Source organism: Zootoca vivipara, chromosome 3 (genome assembly GCF_965207765.1).
Source record: "Zootoca vivipara chromosome 3, rZooViv2.hap1.1, whole genome shotgun sequence".
In the NCBI taxonomy this organism is placed as follows: Eukaryota; Metazoa; Chordata; class Lepidosauria; order Squamata; family Lacertidae; genus Zootoca; species Zootoca vivipara.
This window is the reverse complement of record NC_142586.1, coordinates 102048497-102067424: the sequence shown is the minus strand read 5'-3', so window position 1 is coordinate 102067424 and position 18928 is coordinate 102048497. Positions and strand designations below refer to the sequence as shown.

Sequence of the window (18928 nt, the reverse complement as noted above, 5' to 3'; positions counted from 1 at the left end):
AATAATAATAATAATAATATATTTATATCCCGCCCATCTGGCTGGGTTTCCCCTGCCACTCTGGGTGGCTTCCAACAAAGATTTAAAATACTTTGGAAATTTCTACCACTGTTGGTGGACATGCCCCAAGGTGGCGGAATTTTGGAATATGATATACGAAAAACTAAAAAAGCTGTTAAAATGTACCTTCCAAAAAAGTCCCGAAACCTTCCTTCTAAGTATGACCCCCACCAAATATACCAAAGGATAGAGTTAATATCCTGCTCTATGCATGCGCAGCGGCAAGGGTATTAATTGCATCAAAATGGAAAGGAGCTATCTTACAGGAATGGCAAGAAAAACTAATTGAATATCTAAGGATGGCAAAATTAACAGCAATAATTAGGAATGTTCCGAGGCAAAAGATAATAGGTGAATGGAAATACGTACAAGACTACTTGGAAAAAGAAAATATAGAAGTTAACTTAGCGAAATGCTTAAAATAGAGATTTAAAAGGAGAAAAGAAAACTATAAGTAAAGAGAAAAATGGTAATAGAGTGGAGTAAGAGGAACAGCAAGGGAGAGAAAATATGCAAAGGAACGCGTATTGTAAATAACAGGAAGTGAACTTTTCTTTCTTTTCTTTTTTCACCTTTATTTCCTTTTCACCTTTATTTGATTTTTTGCAAATGTATTTCTTTGTTTTCTAATTTTTACCCTGCATTTTTTCTATGATTTGTTCTTTATGATTTTGTAATTTCCTTTTTTGTTCTATTTTCTTCGTTTTGTATGTTTTTAAAATTGAATAAAGATTATTTTTAAAAAAGATTTAAAATACTATAATCTATTAAACATTAAAAGCTTCTCTAAACAGGGCTGCCTTCAGATGTCTTCTAAAAGTCTGGTAGTTGTTTTTCTCTTTGACATCTGATGGGGGGGGCGTCCCATAGGAGAGGTGCCACTACCGAGAAGGCCCTCTGCCTGGTTCTCTGTAACTTGGCTTCTCGTAGTGAGGGAACCCCCAGAAGGCCCTCAGCACTGGACCTCAGTGTCTGGGCAGAACGATGGGGGTGAAGACGCTCCTTCAGGTATAAAAAGGAAGCCCTTCTTCAGGCAGCACATAGTTAAAAAACCATGCAACTCACTCCCAACGGCAGGCAGTGCTAGAAGCCTTCAAAAGAGCATTGGACCACTTCAGGTAGGGGAGGGCTGTCAATGGCTTCCATCCACGGTCAGAGGCGGCACACCTCTGAATGCCTGTTGCTGGAAATGACAGGAATGGAAAGTGCTCTTGCCCTCTGCTCGTGAATTTCCCATAGACACCCATTTGACCACTGTGAGAACAGGATGCTGGACCAGATGGGCCACTGGCCTGATCCAGCAGGCTCTTATTTAGCTTCTCCCTGAATGTCTTTATACTGACGTGCCGCTGCACCTGCTCTTCAGTTTTTAACTTTGTCCTGCTGCTTATTCGCCTTGAAAAGGACTTTGTCCCAGGGGAGGGGTTAAAAATGCTTCACACACAAAAATTAAGCCTCTCTCCTTGGAGGAACGGCGAACTGTAAATTCAGTAGGCCAGTAGTTTCCAATTAGCGACACCGTTTTTCAACAGCCTACCCATGGATTCCCTCCACCCCCGCTACTTTTGAAACCGCCTGATATCTCTGTAGTTGGTCGTGTTATGTGAATGGTGCCATGATGCCCTCCAAAACACGTCCCAGGGCCAAACGGGACACGCGTCTTCTGGGCTGCGCTCCCACACAAGTCACGTGATCTGCACGAGTCACGTGATCTGCATGGCACCCAGAAACGGAATGCACTGGGCAGTCGAAGGGTACGTGCCGCAGACCAGCAACTGGAAACCACTGCAATGCACATTCATGAAATGACATTGCACCCCAACCATACAGTATACGACAGGAAACGTACCGCTAAGCCAGCCTGCTGCACCGACGCAGACGCGGAGTGCTTCTGCATGCACTGTAGCACGGAGCGCAGCCCCCCTCCGAGGGCAAAGAGGACCCGCCAGTCGTACTTGGCCATGAACCTGCACAGCATCTGTAGTGCCAACACCATCACCAGCTTCTCCTCCGCTCCGTGACTTAGCAGCTCCACCAGCAGCCTCCCCGTTTTCTCCCTGTGGGCAGCAGAAGGGGCAAGTCATCGCAGGAGCCTGGCCCCTCAACAGACGGCTGGAGACCAGGCCCCAAGCACACATAACCAGGCAAGGCAAATACTTCCTGCTACTGAACAGAAAACAACTTGTCGATAAATAACTTGTTGGCGATGCCACCTCTGGGAGGGAGAGGCGCTGTCCAGGTGGTACTGACCCATGACAGGGCCTTTTCAGTGGTGGTTCCCCAGTTGCGGAATCCCCCTCCCTAGTGAAGTGTTCCTATCTCCGTCATTATTTCAGGAGGAATTTGAAAACATCCCTGTTTTCCCAGGAATTTGGTGGGCTGAAGAATACTCTTCCTGGCAACCTTCAGACTGCTGAAGAAAGGAGAAGTCTTTTTAATTGTTATTGTTTTTAGGATGGTTTCAGCTGTGACATTTTTAATTGTAATTTGCTTTTTAGACTGTTTTAGAATGTGCTTGCTTCATTTTTCTTTTTTAAATCCTGTATCTGTTTGCTGCCCATGGGCTCCGTGGCGGGAGGCAGGGTGGGATGCAAATTAAATAAATAATAACAACAACAGAAAAAAAAGCTGTAACTGAGGATCTAGAGCTCGGTTCGACAAATCTGAAGAGAAGCACACTCAAAGAAAATGCAGAAGCTCACCCTTGCATAATGCTTCACTCAAACAGGCCTCGTGGTTTATTTAGAATTCTATCCACTCAAACATTTCATGGTACAAAGGGATGCCAACCTTATTCTACTGCTACCTATTCATCACTACTCGAGTTTTTATATAAAACCATGTTATCCATGGTAATTTTTACACTACAAGTGAGATCAAAACCCTGCTTTTGTTTTCATCTGCTTACAATGGTCTCCTAAGTAACTTATAAATTTCCCCCCTCTCTTTCATACCTGCCAATTTGCTGTCAGAGAAATAAGGGACCGGGCCAGTAATAGCAGACCGGAAGTAGCGCTGCCGCCATGCTCAGAAGTGACTTTTGATGCTGCTCTGCCCAGTTCCAAAATGGCCACCGCGCCAGAAGTCGCACTGCAGCCATTTTGGAACTGGGCAGAGCAGCATCAAAAGTCGCTTCTGAGCATGCTCCGCCCAGCTCCAAAATGGCCGCCACGCCAGAATAAACCGGGGAAAAACAAAAAAAATCTGTTTTTTCAGCTAGGAACAGCTGGAAAAACAGGGATTTCCCGGGAAAACGGGAGACTTGGCAGCTATGCTCTCATTTATAAAGATTTTTGTGAGTTTTCCAGTCAGTTTTGCCACCTTGGCATAGTCCATCAGCTTGGTTTGTCATTCTTCTCTGGTAGGGACTATATATCTGAGTTTCTAACACTGCTGGGGGGTGGGTTTCAAATGTTGCTGGGGACCAAAAAAAGGGGAGCCTCGACGCTGGTGTAGATGTTACTGAGCTAGATGAAAGAATGTCCTGACTCAGCTTCCTTCCTATGCCCAGAACCAGAAAGAAGGAGGAGACCAGAACTGACCTTCTGGAGACCTCACACTCCATCCTGACGACATGCTTCTCTTGCCTCTCTCGCTCAAGCTCCTCCTCCAAGATGCTGATGGCGAATCTGAGGCCGGCCATCTGCTGCTCGGCGTCACAGCTGGGCTTCTGGATCATCTCCAAGGCGTCGGAAAGCTGCTCAATGGTGCTCTTCTTCCCGACCAGCTTCACACTGCAGAAAGCTGATCAACAGATCTATCAGCACAACGGTCCTTCAGTCAGTTTCATCCTCGCATCCTCGCACCTGCTTGCTTGCTCCTCCTCAAGTCACCCACAGCACACAAACCCTTTTTGTCCCTAAAGGCTTTCCCTAGCATTCCTTTTTTTTTTCCTCCCACCGGATGTGATGACAAGAAGCTACCCAGGCAATTATCAAACCAGAAACTTGACCGTGTTCTCGGGGGGTTGTGGGTTCAAGCCCCACGTTGGGCAAATGAGCCTTGCACGCCGCCTTCCCACTGGTTAAGATAAGAACCACCGAGCTAGACCTGACAAGCAATACAAGGCTGCTGCTGCTGCTGCGGGGGAAAGTAGACCTCACTCCAGAAGCCTAATAAGAAAATTCCCTTGTGCTGCTATGTTCTGCTTTTCTGCCCTCCTCAGCCAATGATGCAGGGCAGGAATGGGGAAATACAAAATGTTGTGACAGGACCATAGCTGCCAAGTCTCCCGTATTCCCCGGGAAACCCCCGTTTTTTCAGCTGTTCCCAGCCGAAAAAACGATTTTTTTGTTTTCCCCCGGTTTATTCTGGCGTGGCGACCATTTTGGAACTGGACGGAGCATGCTCAGAAGCGACTTTTGATGCTGCTTTGCCCAGTTCCAAAATGGCTGCAGCGCGACTTCTGGTGCGGCGGCCATTTTGGAACAGGGCAGAGCAGCATCAAAAGTAGCTTCTGAGCATGCTCCGCCCAGTTCCAAAATGGCGGCAGCGCTACTTCCGGTCCAGTCCCTTATTTCTCAGGCCGGAACTTGGCAGCTATGGACGGGACAAGCTCAACTACACAAACGTTAGAGAGGGCAAGAGGAGCTCAATACAAGTCTCTCATTTTTGGCGGCTCCTGCTGTTACATCCAGTTTAGTCCAAGGCAAAGTCTCTTGAACGCAAAGTTAAGTCCCGGTGTCTGCCAATTACTTACCTTTGGTCTTCTCATCCAGCGTGTCTGGGTAGGAAAGTCCTTCCACTCTGAGGAGCTCATGAACCAGCTGGGTGTCTGTTTTCTCTTCCGCGGATGGAGCTGCAGAAGGCGCTTCAGCAGACAGCGAGTCCTCCTCTATCTTTTTGGACGCCACAGCTTTGGAAAGGCCGCCACACTTCGCAGGGGCCAGGTCCATCTTTTGGCCATCCTGCCCCTCTGTCCCTCCTTCGCTGGAGGAATACTTGAGATAGACGTGGGAGCTGCGCAGGTCACTTTGGGCGTTGCCCTGGCAGCGTCTGCTCAGGAACTGGAGCACTTTCTGAGCTAGCTCTACGGACACAGACAGCGGGATCAGGCCTTCCTCGTCTAGCTCTGGCAGCTAGAAATGCAGAGAGAAATATTTGATGTACAGAGACCCCGTTGCAGCCCATGTTCCCAGGGACAACAGAACAAAGGCAAACAAAATCAAGAGACTTGGGGGTAATCACTGATTCAGCCTTGACACTAGAGCAGGGGTCGGCAAAAATTTTTAGCCGCGGGCCGGTCCACTGTCCCTCAGACCTTCTGGTGGGCCGGAGAAGCGGCGGAGGGGGGGGGAGCTGGAGGAAGAGGCAAGAGGGGCAAGTAGTCCTCCTCCCCACCCCCCGGCCCCGGCCCCGGCCCCAACCGCTGCACTTACCTTCCCTGGGACTGCCGTCGCCACCACCACTGCTACTGCTGCTTCTCATGAGAAGGCAGAGTGAGTTTGTCTACTCCACTCTCTGGCCCACACGGGCACCAGGGCGGCGGTGGCAGCGGAGGGAAGATGAGTGGCATGAAAGGGCTGACTCCGGAGAGGGGCTGCTTAAAATGGCACTCAGCCAGCTCAGCCCAGCCCCCTTCCTCCTCTAGGCAGGGCGGGGAGAAGCCAGGAGGAGGGAGGGAGGGAGGGAGGAGGCGCCGCCATGGTGTGTGAGAGAGGGGGGAAATGGAATGGCACAGGGGGGGGGAATGGCACAGCCCGAATGAAGAGAATCCCCACGCCGATCCATGGGCAGTCCGCGGGCCGGATCCTGAAGGCAATTGGGCCTGATCCGGCCTGCGGGCCTTAGTTTGCCGACCCCTGCACTAGAGACCCAAACATCCTCAATAGCCCAACACACCTTCCACCAATCAAAGCTAGTGTGTGTCAGCTGCAGCCCCACTTTAGTGGCAGAGATAGCCTGGCCACAGTTATCCATGCTCTTGCAACCTCCAGGCTGGACTACTGCAATGCTTTGTATGTGGGGCCACTTTTTGAAGGCAGTTTTGAAACCTCTGGGTGTAACCAGTGCCTGACATGCTCCCAGCACTCTTCTCAAAATCGGAAATGTGTCAACTGCTCCAAAAAGAAAGGTGACCTTTGGTCTGGGGCAACCTGGAATCGTTTTATACAATCTGAGAAAAATGCAGCCCAGGGAAGTCGGTCTGGGACAGGAGTGAAGGGTGGGATATGGGTTATTTGAGACTCAGAACATTCTCTCTCTCTCTCTCTCTTTATTAATATTTTTTACAGTCTTACATTCAGAAAAGAAAACATCTTTTGACATTCTTTACTTTACATTCTGTAAATATATATATACAGTACAATAATACATTTTCTCCCTTTATGTCCCTGTGACTTCCCTCCACCCGTGCTTAGCATCATTTAATTATTTTTTATATCTTTTAATGTAGTGATTAAAACCGTACACTTTGCATGATAGCCCACATAGAACCTTTTCCATCTTTATAACCTAACTTTGTGAACCTCAGCCTAAGCATGTAAATGAATTTCTTTTGAACAATGTTTTAATATGTATTCTTCTACACATTGCCACTCTTTCCTTAGTTTCTGTTTTGAATGTAATCTGACTGCCGCCATCATTCTGGCCAGATCGATGAACTCACAAAATTTAATTTGCCATTCAGCTACCAAGGGGACTATGTCTCCCTTCCAGTTTTTTGCAACTAGAATCCTGGCGGCAGCTGTCGTGTATAAGAATTTTTTTCCTTATCATTGGGGATGCCTTTTGTCACTATACAGTGGTGCCTCGCTAGACGAATTCAATTCGTTCCACGGGTCTTTTCTTATAACGAAAAATTTGTCTAGCGAATCCCATAGGAATGCATTGAATTTTTTTGAATTTTTTTTTGCCCATGGGAACACATTAATTGAATTTCAATGCATTCCTATGGGAAACCGCGATTCGCTAGACGAATTTTTCATAACACGAATTCGTCTAGCGAGGCAACCTCCACTAGAAAAAACCTTTCGTTAAGCGGAAATTTCGTTAAGCAGCGCATTCGTTAAGCGAGGCACCACTGTACCTAGAAGAAACGCTTCTGGTCTTTTCTCAAATGTTGTTTTAAACATCTTTTTTAATTCTTCATGAATACTACCCCGGAACTTTTAGATTTTCTCACACCCCCACCATACATGACACATTGTTCCTTCTGACATCTTACATCTCCAGACCTCAGAACCTTCTCATCCTGGAACAGGGAGTAGCAACAGAAACCGGCTCATTCCTACCTTAAATGAACCTCCCACTACTGGTTCTTCCCAGCTCTTTACCTTCTCGTTCTGTTGGATTATCTGGACCACTTCCTGCTGCTCCTGCTGTTCCAGCTTCTTAACGAAGAAGAGGAGCTCCCACCATTCGGCCCGGCTCAGAGTCTCAGATTTCTCCTTCATATGATCCGTCAGGTATGGCGCCGAGTATAGGCCCCCAAACGGTTTATGGTACGTTGCCTGGTTAGCTTGCAGGTGAGCACAAAATAAACAGAGGGGTGTTTTATGGCTTCTCAAGAGAGCGTCGTTTTAAGTGCTGTCCTCAAAGCAAAAATCCCCTTGCAGAGCAACCTGGTCCAGGTGGAAGAAGCAGCCATTTTCCCCCAACCCCACAAAGCAGCGTTAACCTCTAACACTATCACACACTCCTACAGGTGTGTCTACACAGAAGTAGGTCTTGCTGAGTTAAATAGGGCTTACTCCCGGTTAAGTAGAAACAGGATGGTTCTGCTAATGGACAGGTCAAAAGGGAAAGAAAGGAAATGTAACGGAAAAATGGGAAACCAGCTGAATTTATTGTTATATAATAATGACCCTTCAAGTGCAGTTTTCAGGCTCTTTTGGGAGCAAGGGAGGGATATAGATTTAATAAATTAACATAATAAATGTTTGTGCAAGGTAAGCCAGTATTCTCATCTCCATAGTACAGATGGGAGGCTTAGACCTGGCGGCTGTCCTAAGCCCATCCACTGAGCTCAGGGGTGAGATGAGCTTTGAGTCCAAGGCTTCTGTGAATTCAAAGCCAGTGAAATAATCTCTGATGTCACACATAGGAAGGAACATGGGGAACTGCTTTGTAACAAGCCAGACCGTTGGTTCATCTTGCTCAGAATTCCTGACACTTGACTGGCAGAGCTGCTCCAGTACGGTCGTGGGAATGGGAAACTCCAAGAAGCGGGGTGAGAAGCTACCAGTATTATTATTATTATTGCTGTTATTTTTTACCTATGTTATTTTAAACTGTGATATTAATGCTATGTTCTTAGTTTTAGATTTTGATTTTTGTGGAAATTGTTTTCCATTTGGCTTTATTATTATTTTTGATGTGGTTTATTTATTGTTTATGACTTTTGTAATTATGTAAATCGTGTGATGTTGTAAGCCGCCTTGGGCACTGTTTTTAACTATGGAAAGGTGGCATACAAATAAAATGGAGCAGTTTTCTGCTGCTCCAGAGAAGTGGACACGGAGCAATGGATTCAAACTACAAGAAAGAAGATTCCATCTAAACATTAGGAAGAACTTCCTGACAGTAAGAGCTGTTCGGCAGTGGAATTTGCTGCCAAGGAGTGTGGTGGAGCCTCCTTCTTTGGAGGTCTTTAAGCAGAGGCTTGACAGCCATATGTCAAGAATGCTTTGATGGTGTTTCCTGCTTGGCAGGGGGTTGGACTGGATGGCCCTTGTGGTCTCTTCCAACTCTATGATTCTATGATTATGATGGTGATGATGGCCTACTAGCTGACCCTTTTAATTTGAAATAAACCTGGAGCTGGCGCTGTCCGGCAAGGAATGCCGAGAGGGAGGATTTAACTCTTTATTGTCAAAAGTACACCTACAAGTTAGGAAAAGGGATGTCCATCAGTCCGACGTCTCTCAGCTGCTCCAGATGTGCAGCCGATGAGGCAGTTGCCGCGATAGAGAGGCACCACCCCTCAACCTCCACTTATGTATCTTCCCCACCTGAGTTGCACACAAAGAAGCAGAGACTACGCCTGTGTGTAACCTGCCTCTTCTCCTCCCATTTCAACCCTCTCCTGGTCCAGGGAGGCAGTGGAGCAGGAGAGGAGGGGGCAGCAGGAGGAGGTGTGGAAGCCCTTGACTCTACACCAGCCTGACCTCTCTCTCCCTCCTCCGGCACCGATTCTGCACTCTCCAATCCTGCAGCTTCCCCGCCTCTGCCTCTCGCCTCCTGGTTGTAACAGGCTAAGCCAGATCACTGATCCCTTCTCCTAAGTCAGCCTCCAACCTCGCTGCTCAGCATCCAGCCAGCTCCTGACAGCAAAGCATGTGCTCTGATCACTGAGCTTTGGTCCCTTCTAAAAAATGGAGAAGGGGAGAGGGAAATAGCCTTTCAACAGTCCACTTCATCTATTCAGGACTCAAGGGAGCCAGGGAAAGAACAGACTGAAGCCAGCCTACAGAGAAAGCGCAAGCAGCAAAAAACGCAGCCCAAAGACAGAGATAAGAACCATGAATGATCAGCTGGGTGGAATATGCATCTAATATCCCAGCACTGCCTTACCTGTGTCCCGTCTCAGAGAGGCTGTAAGGCTGGTTAACCTTTCTTGGGCTTTCTCATCTGCATGCCCCGAGGAACCAATGATCTCAACCATGTGCCAATGCACCCAGTATGTGCGGCCCAGAGACTCCCAGTAAACCTGGAAACAAACAGGGAGCCGACATAAAAAGAAGAAGACTCCGCCTACTTGTCCTGCAAGCAAAGACATTTGACCTTGCCTCTTATACTATTCAGCAGCCATAATCATTTATTATTTATATGCCACCCCCCATCTGAAAGGGTTGCCCGAGCCACTCTGGGCGGCTTCCAACAAATTTTAAAACCACAGTAAAACATCACACATTAAAATTTTTCCTGATACAGGTCCGTTTTCAGGTGTCTTCTAAAAGTCCCACCTCTTCTAAAAGGCACGCTGCTACCTCGGTTTAAATACACAATTTAAGCATACTTAACCTGAAGCGAACTTTCCCATTGAAAGTAATAGAAAGTGGATTAATCCGTTCCAGACGGGTCCACGCGGAGTACTTAAACTGAAAGTACTCAAACCAAAGCGTACTTAAACCGAGGTATGACTGTAGTTGCTTATTTCAGGGAGGCTTTTAATGTTTAATAGATTATCGTGTTGTATTTTTCTGTTGGAAGCCGCCCAGAGTGGCTGGGGAGACCCGGCCAGATGGGCGGGGTATAAATAATAAATTATTATTATTATTATTATTATTATTATTATTTCCTTGATATCTGATGGGAGGGCGTTCCACAGGGCGGACGCCACTATCAAGAAGTTCCTTTGCCTGGTTCCCTGTAACCTCACTTCTCACAAGGAGGGAACTGCCAGAAGGCCCTCAGAGCTGGACCTCAGGGTCCGGGCTGAACAACAGAGAGGGCCCCCGGTCAGACCAAAACCCTCCTCCTGACCCAGTGGTGATTCTGCTGCTCATACCACCAAGGCCAGAATAGCTTTAGAAACCCAATGAGATCCCCAAACATCAAAAATTCCATAGCCTACGGCAACCCCTGGGTTCTGAAGGCAAGGAAGTTCCTCTCTCCCAGCTTTGTCCCCAAACCCAGCAATACCTGGATCGGTGGCGTGCCGTCATTGCTCTGGAGGAACTCGCCTTCGTCTCCCGCGCAGACTTTCTCGTAGTCTTCCAACATGCGCACATGCATGCCCCGCACCAGCTTCTCCTGCACATACTCCACATAGCTGTTGCGACTGGGGAAGGCCGAGCGCAGTTTGAAAGTGCCGGTCTCCTTCTGGGGGAGCCGAGCGGCTGGTGGGACAGTGGCGCCACTGGGAGCCTGGGGCTGGAAGATAGACTGAACTGCCCCAGGCGGCTTCCTGCTGAGAGTCCGGAGCTGCCAACCGCGATCCCAGCCCATGGCCTGCACCAGCTCTGAAATAAGGCTGGCCATGGCCATGCTGAAGTCAAACTCGCGCTGCAGCCTTTTGCTGTCCCTGGAGCACGTACTGGAGGGCTCAGATGTTGCATGCTCCCCTCCTGGGTCTGTGCCGCTATGGCGTTTGTCCACGAGGGAGGTGGCACATAGGTAGCGCTTCACCAGAGAAAACAGCAGCTTCCCTGGAATCTGGAGCAGGGAAGAAGATCACACATCTATTCCCAATAAATGCTGTTTCCCATTCCCCCCCCCCACAAACAATCAAGAATATTTCATTTTCATTTCAAGTTTAATTTGCATACCATCTTTCTCTATTGCTATTCACAAGGAGGCTTCCAAAGCTGAAGAATCAACAAAACATGCAACAAAGGTCCCCCATCTTATAACAATTTGATTCAATACAAAAAATAAAATAAAATAAACTCGTATCCAATGAAATAATATTCAATAATCCATTATAGAATATAATAGCACACAATAAAATGAAATAGGAGGCAACGAGCAGCTCTTCCAGTTGCTCATGTTATGTCCTCACACGTGGGTCAGAATAAGTGGATGTAAACTTTTTAAACTAGCAGTATATTTCCCATTTATTTGATTTGAACTAGTAGGACCACGACTGCTTTAACCAACAGGTGCATCACCCAACTGGTACGAGTGTTCCATCTGAACACCAGGACAAAGAATATCATGGTAGCCAGGTTAAACCATGTAAGACACTGTACTTATGGACTTCAGCTCTTTCCATGCCAACTTACAACCTCCATTATCCTTATTATTATTATCATTATTAAAATTTGCACACCGTCCTTCATCCATAGATCACAGGGCAGTTCACATCATAAAAATACAACCTCTAGCACACTGTTCACACCCTTGAGCTCAGCCTGCCTCCTCTCATGTCTGGCTGAACAGTGTCCTTGAACTTTGCACATCCCTCCTGCTTGCCTGGAGGGAAGGAGGGAAATCTTTGGCTGTTGCATGGCTGTTCTGAAGTCTGCCACATAAAGCAAGTGCCCTGCCCACGTTCGCTTCTAGACCCTCCTGCAACTGGCATGTGGTCCGTGGAAGGTTGTCTATGAGGGAATGTAGCCCTCAGGCTGAAAAAGGTTGGCCACTCCTGTTTTACATGGTTTGCTGGTTACAAGAAAGATGCTACAGGGTAATGTTTATAAGACATTCCTTCTAAAGGTAGAAAACAAATGCATGCAAGATGCTATACACACGTGACGAAGCGACGCAAGGCCTGGTTGTAAGAATAAAAGGATACAGATTTTTGTACAACCAAGCTAGGAATGCACTGACGAAGGAGATTAAAGTGTCAAAAGGAACCTATCATTCAGACTCTATTCTCAAACAGGGACTCAGCTACTCTTTGGAAGAATTTACAGAACATTACTGAATATAAGAGAACATCTTCTGCCCCAGAGGGTCCAAAAATTGGCAAACGACCTGAATCAGTTTTATAGCAGGTTCAAAAGTCAAGCATTATCAACTAGTGCCATTCCGTCGGCGCCAGAGGCACCAACAACCACCTCAACCTGTTCTGAAGTCACTCCGCTGGTGATCTTGAAATAGTGCTCTGCACACTTTGTATAAAGTACTTTTACCTGCAATGTAGCCGAAACAAAATTCCAAGTATGTTAGTACTTGGCCAATAAATTATTATTCTATTATTCTAATATTCTATTATTCTATTAAAATGTAAATGATGCTCTATTATGCATAAATCAGCATGGTTTTCATGGTCAAATCTGCACCACCAACGGGGCAAAACTATGAAAAAATAGCCCTGTAAACTGGATTCACATCCATTATTTAAAGCGGTCTTTTCTTCCTTGCTGATTGAGACCATTATTTAAAGTGCCTTGACTTAAATCAGCCTTTCCCAGCTCTCCAAATTATTTTGGACTTTTAACTCTCATCAGCCTTGACCACAGGCTGTGACGGCCCGGAACTGCAGGCCAAAACATATTCAGGGTTGGCGATGCTTTTTTGCAAGGCTGATTTTGTGAGGCACCTTGAACGTGCAAATAAGACAGGCTATAAATAAAGTAATGGAGGGGGGGTTCCTCCGTCCACCTGTCCCCCTGCCTTTAATAAATAAACAAATACTGCTCTCCAGGTCACTTCACAATTATCTCGCCCACACACCCCTCGAATAGACCTCCAGACCTGAACTGGAAGCAGCCCCATCTAGTTCAGTTAATACCTGTGGAAGGGGAATCCCCTCAAAGGACATGCAGTGCTCTTCTGAGGATGTTGTTTCTGCAAACAGCTCCAAGAGGGTATAGCGGCTGTCAAAGTCCATGTGTTGTTCAATGCCATCCTGCCGGCTCAGGGACAAGAGGACATAGGCTCGGCTCCCTGAAACCAGAGAGACAGTATCTACTATGGTGCTTCCTTTGCATATGTACTAACGCATCTTCTTGGTCACAGAACGCCAGCTCCACAGCAAGATGGGAGTCGGTTCTTTCACACAGAACACAGACATACACAGCAGGAATACATGCCAGCTCAGGGCATAAAACGAGGCAATTCCAGGGAGCAGTTTACAGAATGAGGCTCAGGGGATTAATTCTTGACAAGAAACTAAGTCAGAAAGCTAAGAGGAAGCAGGAAGCAGTTAATGGCCTGGTTTACACCTTACCCTAAGCCAAAGTACGGAATAGTGGGACTGGCAAAATGCTTCTGCCCACCCAGGGCAGCTCTTCATGCTCAAGGCAGGAATGTGCATACCAGGTTCCTGGCAGGAAAAGGCTGGGATGTCCCATTTTGCTACTTTGAGGTGCGTTCATCAAATGCAAACGGACGTCTCATCGTTTAAAATAAAGTTGGTGCCCAAATATGGCTTTGAGAATCATAACCGACAGTCACCCTATATTTTTTGGGTAATTCAACCACTTATTAGAAGTATTAACCAAGGCCCAACAAGAAACAATTCTCCTAGGATATTAAGGGGGGGAGGGGATAGTGTCTGTTTACATCGGTAGGGGGATGAGGATAGCATTGGCTAGGCACTGTCATTTAATGCAACTGACGAAAGAACATGTCTTAAGATACTTTAGAAGCCTTAGGTCCAAACCAGACATGTAGCATCACCTGGCGAGGTTGATAATTAATGGGATCAGAGCAAGCAGGGAGGGAATTTAACTCTTTTGGCTCCTTCTGTGGACTGATGAATATCCCTTGTCTAAAATTTGTATTTCCATTAGGAGGAACCTCTCCCCCATCCCACCCTTGACACCAATAAGAGTCTGCAAACACCAACTTGCGAATAGGGCTTTCCTTCAGGACTGCTGCATAGGAGGAAAGGATTAAATACCCGTTCATGCATGCTCCAATCTTGATAATTATCAGCACACACATACCACCTGATGCTAGTTGCATTTTTAAAAACCCTGCATTTTAAATACGAAGGGCTAGTCTGGCCCTTAAACAGGAAATGCATCATAGCTGGAGACAGTCCCTAAAAAAGAACAAAGCTTCTGGGTCTCACCTTTTGGAATGTAATATATAAAGTAAAAATAATATTGGGAATGACTGGGTACTAAACACAAATCACCCAGTTACCAGTGGCCCCTTAAAGTATGCTTCACGCAGAGTATGCGCAGTTAGAAGTTGACCTGGCTAAGCAAAACACCACCAAGAGTGTGAAACCCCTTACTAGCTGTATGCTTGTCAAAGCATACAGATGAAAAACAAACTGTTGGGTTTCTTCATCGGAAAAACAAACTGACTCTAAAGGCTTTAAACTTAAAGATAAATACTTTCTCCCACATCCAAAACCTTCCCACAAAAAACCTCCCACAAAACTCTCATTAAACTACCCGAGAACTATCAGCAAACAAAGTAATTATACTAAGGTTTAACTAAAGGGATCTCTTAAACTAAGAACAAACAGAGAGTGATCCATAACGAGATGTATCAAACTGCAAGATCTAGCAAAGAGATGAGGAAGGCTTTCTGGCAGAGCCTTATATACAAAAAAACCAGAGCCCACGCCTGTGAGCAATTAAGAGAAACGCTTGCACCTGTTTCTCTTAAACAGACAGTGTTTACATTAGACCGGCACTAAAGTAATGACTACTCAAAACAAAATCCAACATCACCTGCATCATGTGAAGCCAGAGCCCTCAGGATCTTGCCTGCGCTGCGACGGACCTGCTCCTCCTCGTTACACAGCATCTTCATCAGCAGACTGAGGGCACCCGTTTCCTTGAAGACCCCCATCAATGAGCCAATGCTGGCATAAGCACTGAGCACTTGAATGGTGTTCAGGATGGAGGACTGAGGGACTGTGGTGCTGGCCATTTGCCAAGCAGCCCGCTGCACTAAGTTCCTGACATCGGCCTTCATCTCCGAAAGAGATGCTTCATCCAACATGACATCGGGAGGGAATATTCTGCGCGAACTCTCTTCCTTGGGTGTCCTCTTGCCTAAGAGGGTTGGGCAGTTGGCATAGGCATCATCTGCCGACATCCACATCAGGAAATTCTCCATGCCGCTCTCTGCTGAACAGGTGCCAGGTCTACTTCCTGTACCATTTTCCAGGCTGAGGCAGTTCCAGCGAATCAGGTATTCAAGGTGCCCATTGGGACCACAGCGCTGCCGGATTAACTCCTCAGGATAGGTCTGAATCTTGGGTCCGAGATGCACTAACACATTCCCATTTTGCCTCTCAATCACCATGACAGGGAAAGCATCTGCCAGTACAGAGAGAAGCAGGTCACGTCCTCTGGAAGCACCTCTAAATAGAGGACTATAGAAACATTGAGTAAGATAGCCCAAAATACAGGAACATTGCTTTGAGACACAACTATGGCATGTTCAGTGCGCTGTTAGAAAATACTACCCCAGGAAGATGACACATTCCTCAAACTTGGCAAATAGCTGAGATCCTTGTTGGAGTTACCTTTCTTTCTACTGGATCTCAGAATACTAGAACTCGGGGCCATGCAATGAAGCTGAACATGGGAAGATTCAGGACAGACAAAAGAAAAGAACTTCTTCACACAGTGCATAGTTAAACTATGGAATTCACTGTGGCCAAAGGTAACAATGGATACCAACTGGGATGGGTGAAAAAGAGAATAAGACAAATTTATAGAGGATGTAACTATCAATGGTTACTAGTAGTAGTAGGTTCTACTACATTGTCAGACGCAGTATGCTTCTGAATGCCAGTTGCTGACAATCGCACATGCGGAGAGTGCTGTTGCGCCAATATCCTGCTTTGGGTTTGTGAGAACAAAATGATGGATGAGATGAGTCACTTGCCTGATCCAGTTGGGCTATTTTTATGTTCTTATATCCACTCATGCCAACTTGGGCTGCCCCTTCAAAGAACTTCAACCAGGGCCAGCATATTTTGTGAATGTCAGGAAGCCTGACAGTGAACGTGCTCCAAGTCTAACTTAGGCACCTACAACAGTTTGCACTAATTATTTATTTCTAAAGATAGCATTCTGGAATATGGACAAGCTGTCCCGCACCAAAGGGTTTCAAGAAGACCTATAGAACTTTATTGTCTCCTAATGGCAATCCGACTGAAGTATACTTCTCTATAGAGAAACTTTAGTTCAGTACAGACATCGTGACCATAGATGAAGCTGGGCAAAAATAACTCACTGACAAAACAGCACAAAAGTGAAAGCTGTTGTAATCTAATGAGGTGTGACGTGACCTAATGCTGCACTGGAATTTAAGCATGTGTTCTCCCTCCAATTATTCAGTGCTTGCGGTCTTGTACTCTTATATCTATTTTCCCCACTTATAAGCAACCTATCTTGGACAAGTATCTATCCTGGAGACAGATGTGAATAACTTGCTAGCTTATATATTTTGAAAGGGAGACTGCCGGTTACTGTTTCATTTCAGTGATCTAGTTGTACAGGTGGAGATATAGCACAATCCAACCTAATTGAGTCTACAACTTCTACACTCCATCTGAAGACTATTACAAACCACACAGAATACTGTATACAGGTAGGTAGCCGTGTTGGTCTGACGCAGTCAAAACAAAATAAAAAAAAATCCTTCCAATAGCACCTTAGAGACCAACTAAGTTTGTCATAGGTATGAGCTTTCTTTCAGTGTATCTGAAGAAGTGTGCATGCACACGAAAGCTCATACCAATGACAAACTTAAAAAAAGGTAAAGGGGCCCCTGACCATCAGGTCCAGTCGTGACCGACTCTGGGGTTGCAGCGCTCATCTCGCTCTATAGGCCGAGGGAACCGGCGTTTGTCCGCAGACAGCTTCCGAGTCATATGGCCAGCATGACAACGCTGCTTCTGGCGAACCAGAGCAGCACACGGAAACGCCGTTTACCTTCCCACTTTGATGTGCTTTCGAACTGCTAGGTGGGCAGAAGCTGGGACCGAGCCCACCCCGTTGCAGGGATTCAAACCGCCGACCTTCTGATCAGCAAGCCCTAGACTCTGTGGTTTAACCCACAGCGCCACCTGGGTCCGGATGACAAACTTAGTTGGTCTCTAAGGTGCTACTGGAAGGGTGGGGGGTTTTTTTGTTTTGTTTAGAATACTGTAGTCTATGAAAGATTATGCACCTAAACTACATTTTTATTTAAGGAGTTATGAAGACCACATCTTTATTAAAGAAGAATCCTCCTTGCAGCTTCACATCACAGTTCAAAGTCAGTAGGATGGATATCCTTTAACAAACCTGTTAAACATGTCCTTCTTGAGGAATACCAGGGACCCCCACCCCCACCCCCACAAAAATTATAGTTTGAAAACCACTGCTGCCATAGGGCTGCGCAAATGTGCTAGCTAGCACGTGCCAGTGTGGGATCTTGCCAATCTATCCCGTCTAGTATATTCTACCCAAACACTTTTCAGTTGAGATCAGTTTCCAGTTAAAAAGCACTCAAAAAGTACCGTTACGATGCCATCCAGAGGAGCAGCTATGTTTGCAGCAGAGAGAGAAAGGTGAAATAGCACCATAGAGACTTCCAAATCTATCATGGCTTGAGCCTGCGCACAGTCCCACAAAGGTTGTATCCCATGAAGTGGACTCCTTTTGATATTTCGATTTATTACTGGGCCAGCTGCAAACCTTATCGCGAGGCTCTATGTGTGTATCTACATATTTAATACATAAATAAAATAATGATAAAGCATAGATAGATACAAGATAAAACGACACTGTGCTGCATGATATATATGTTATCATATATATGTGGTAACACTGCGCTGCGCTGCAGCTTCAGATCGGGCTCGGCCACCTCGCCCCAGCTCCCCACGAGGTCTCCTGAAGCGATGGCAGGGGGCGGGGTCCCCATGGAACTTAGGAGGCGCGCGAGCCTTGGACGCTCGACAGCTGCCGGTTCGATACTGCCGGAAGCCTCGATATTATAAAATAATCTCACTCGCAACCCCACCCCACAAAACCCATCACAACATTAATACACACACGCAAAACAACAACCGCCGCCACCCCGCAACCCCTTGGGCGGGCGAGCCTCGTCGGCAGTCTCCCTTATTTTATCCAGCCTACCAGCTGCCTCACCTCTTCCGCCTTTCCTGCTCGTGTCCCGCCTTCCCACTGACGGGCTACGGCTGCCGTCGCGAGCCAAACTTATTACTTTCGCGGAGCGTCTCATTGCAGACAACAGATGGAACAAAATATCTCTTTTTATTCCCACCCCCACCCTTTATTTTATTTTTATTTTTTGCTTTGTTGGATTAAAGAGTATTATTTATGCATCCCCCCTTTGCTTATATTCTTTAATTATTTGCTTCATGAAATTTATATGCCTCCTGATTGCAAGAGGGAGGCGAACTTCTCAAAAGCTGGTTGGCCAAAAAAGATAAAACTATAATATTAATTAAAAAATAAGCAACCACCAAATTAAAAAACAAATACAGGAAGTTTAAAGCCCTGCAATACAATGGGCTAAAAACAGAACTGAAACCCACACCAGGCTTTCTAAAGCA

At 46.3% G+C, this 18928-nt stretch overlaps 1 protein-coding gene across 4 annotated transcripts in view; it reads right to left on the bottom strand.

Moving 5' to 3' along the window:
* The window catches only part of CUL7 (cullin 7), a 37230-nt gene extending 18636 nt beyond the window's left edge, over positions 1-18594 (bottom strand). The window contains exons 1-9 of one of the 4 annotated variants that reach the window (XM_035111145.3): positions 18501-18594; positions 15081-15674; positions 13181-13335; positions 10645-11157; positions 9574-9709; positions 7335-7519; positions 4760-5138; positions 3603-3804; positions 1910-2117 (exon numbers count right to left, since the gene is read on the bottom strand). In XM_035111145.3, the coding sequence (XP_034967036.3) occupies positions 1910-2117; positions 3603-3804; positions 4760-5138; positions 7335-7519; positions 9574-9709; positions 10645-11157; positions 13181-13335; positions 15081-15674; positions 18501-18594 (2466 nt within the window). Of the gene's footprint in view, positions 1-1909; positions 2118-3602; positions 3805-4759; positions 5139-7334; positions 7520-9573; positions 9710-10644; positions 11158-13180; positions 13336-15080; positions 15731-17869; positions 18297-18500 lie in introns of those variants that run through there. The other 3 variants (XM_035111142.3, XM_035111144.3, XM_088666773.1) reach the window with 3 other exon arrangements.
* Positions 18595-18928: the final 334 nt, after the last annotated feature.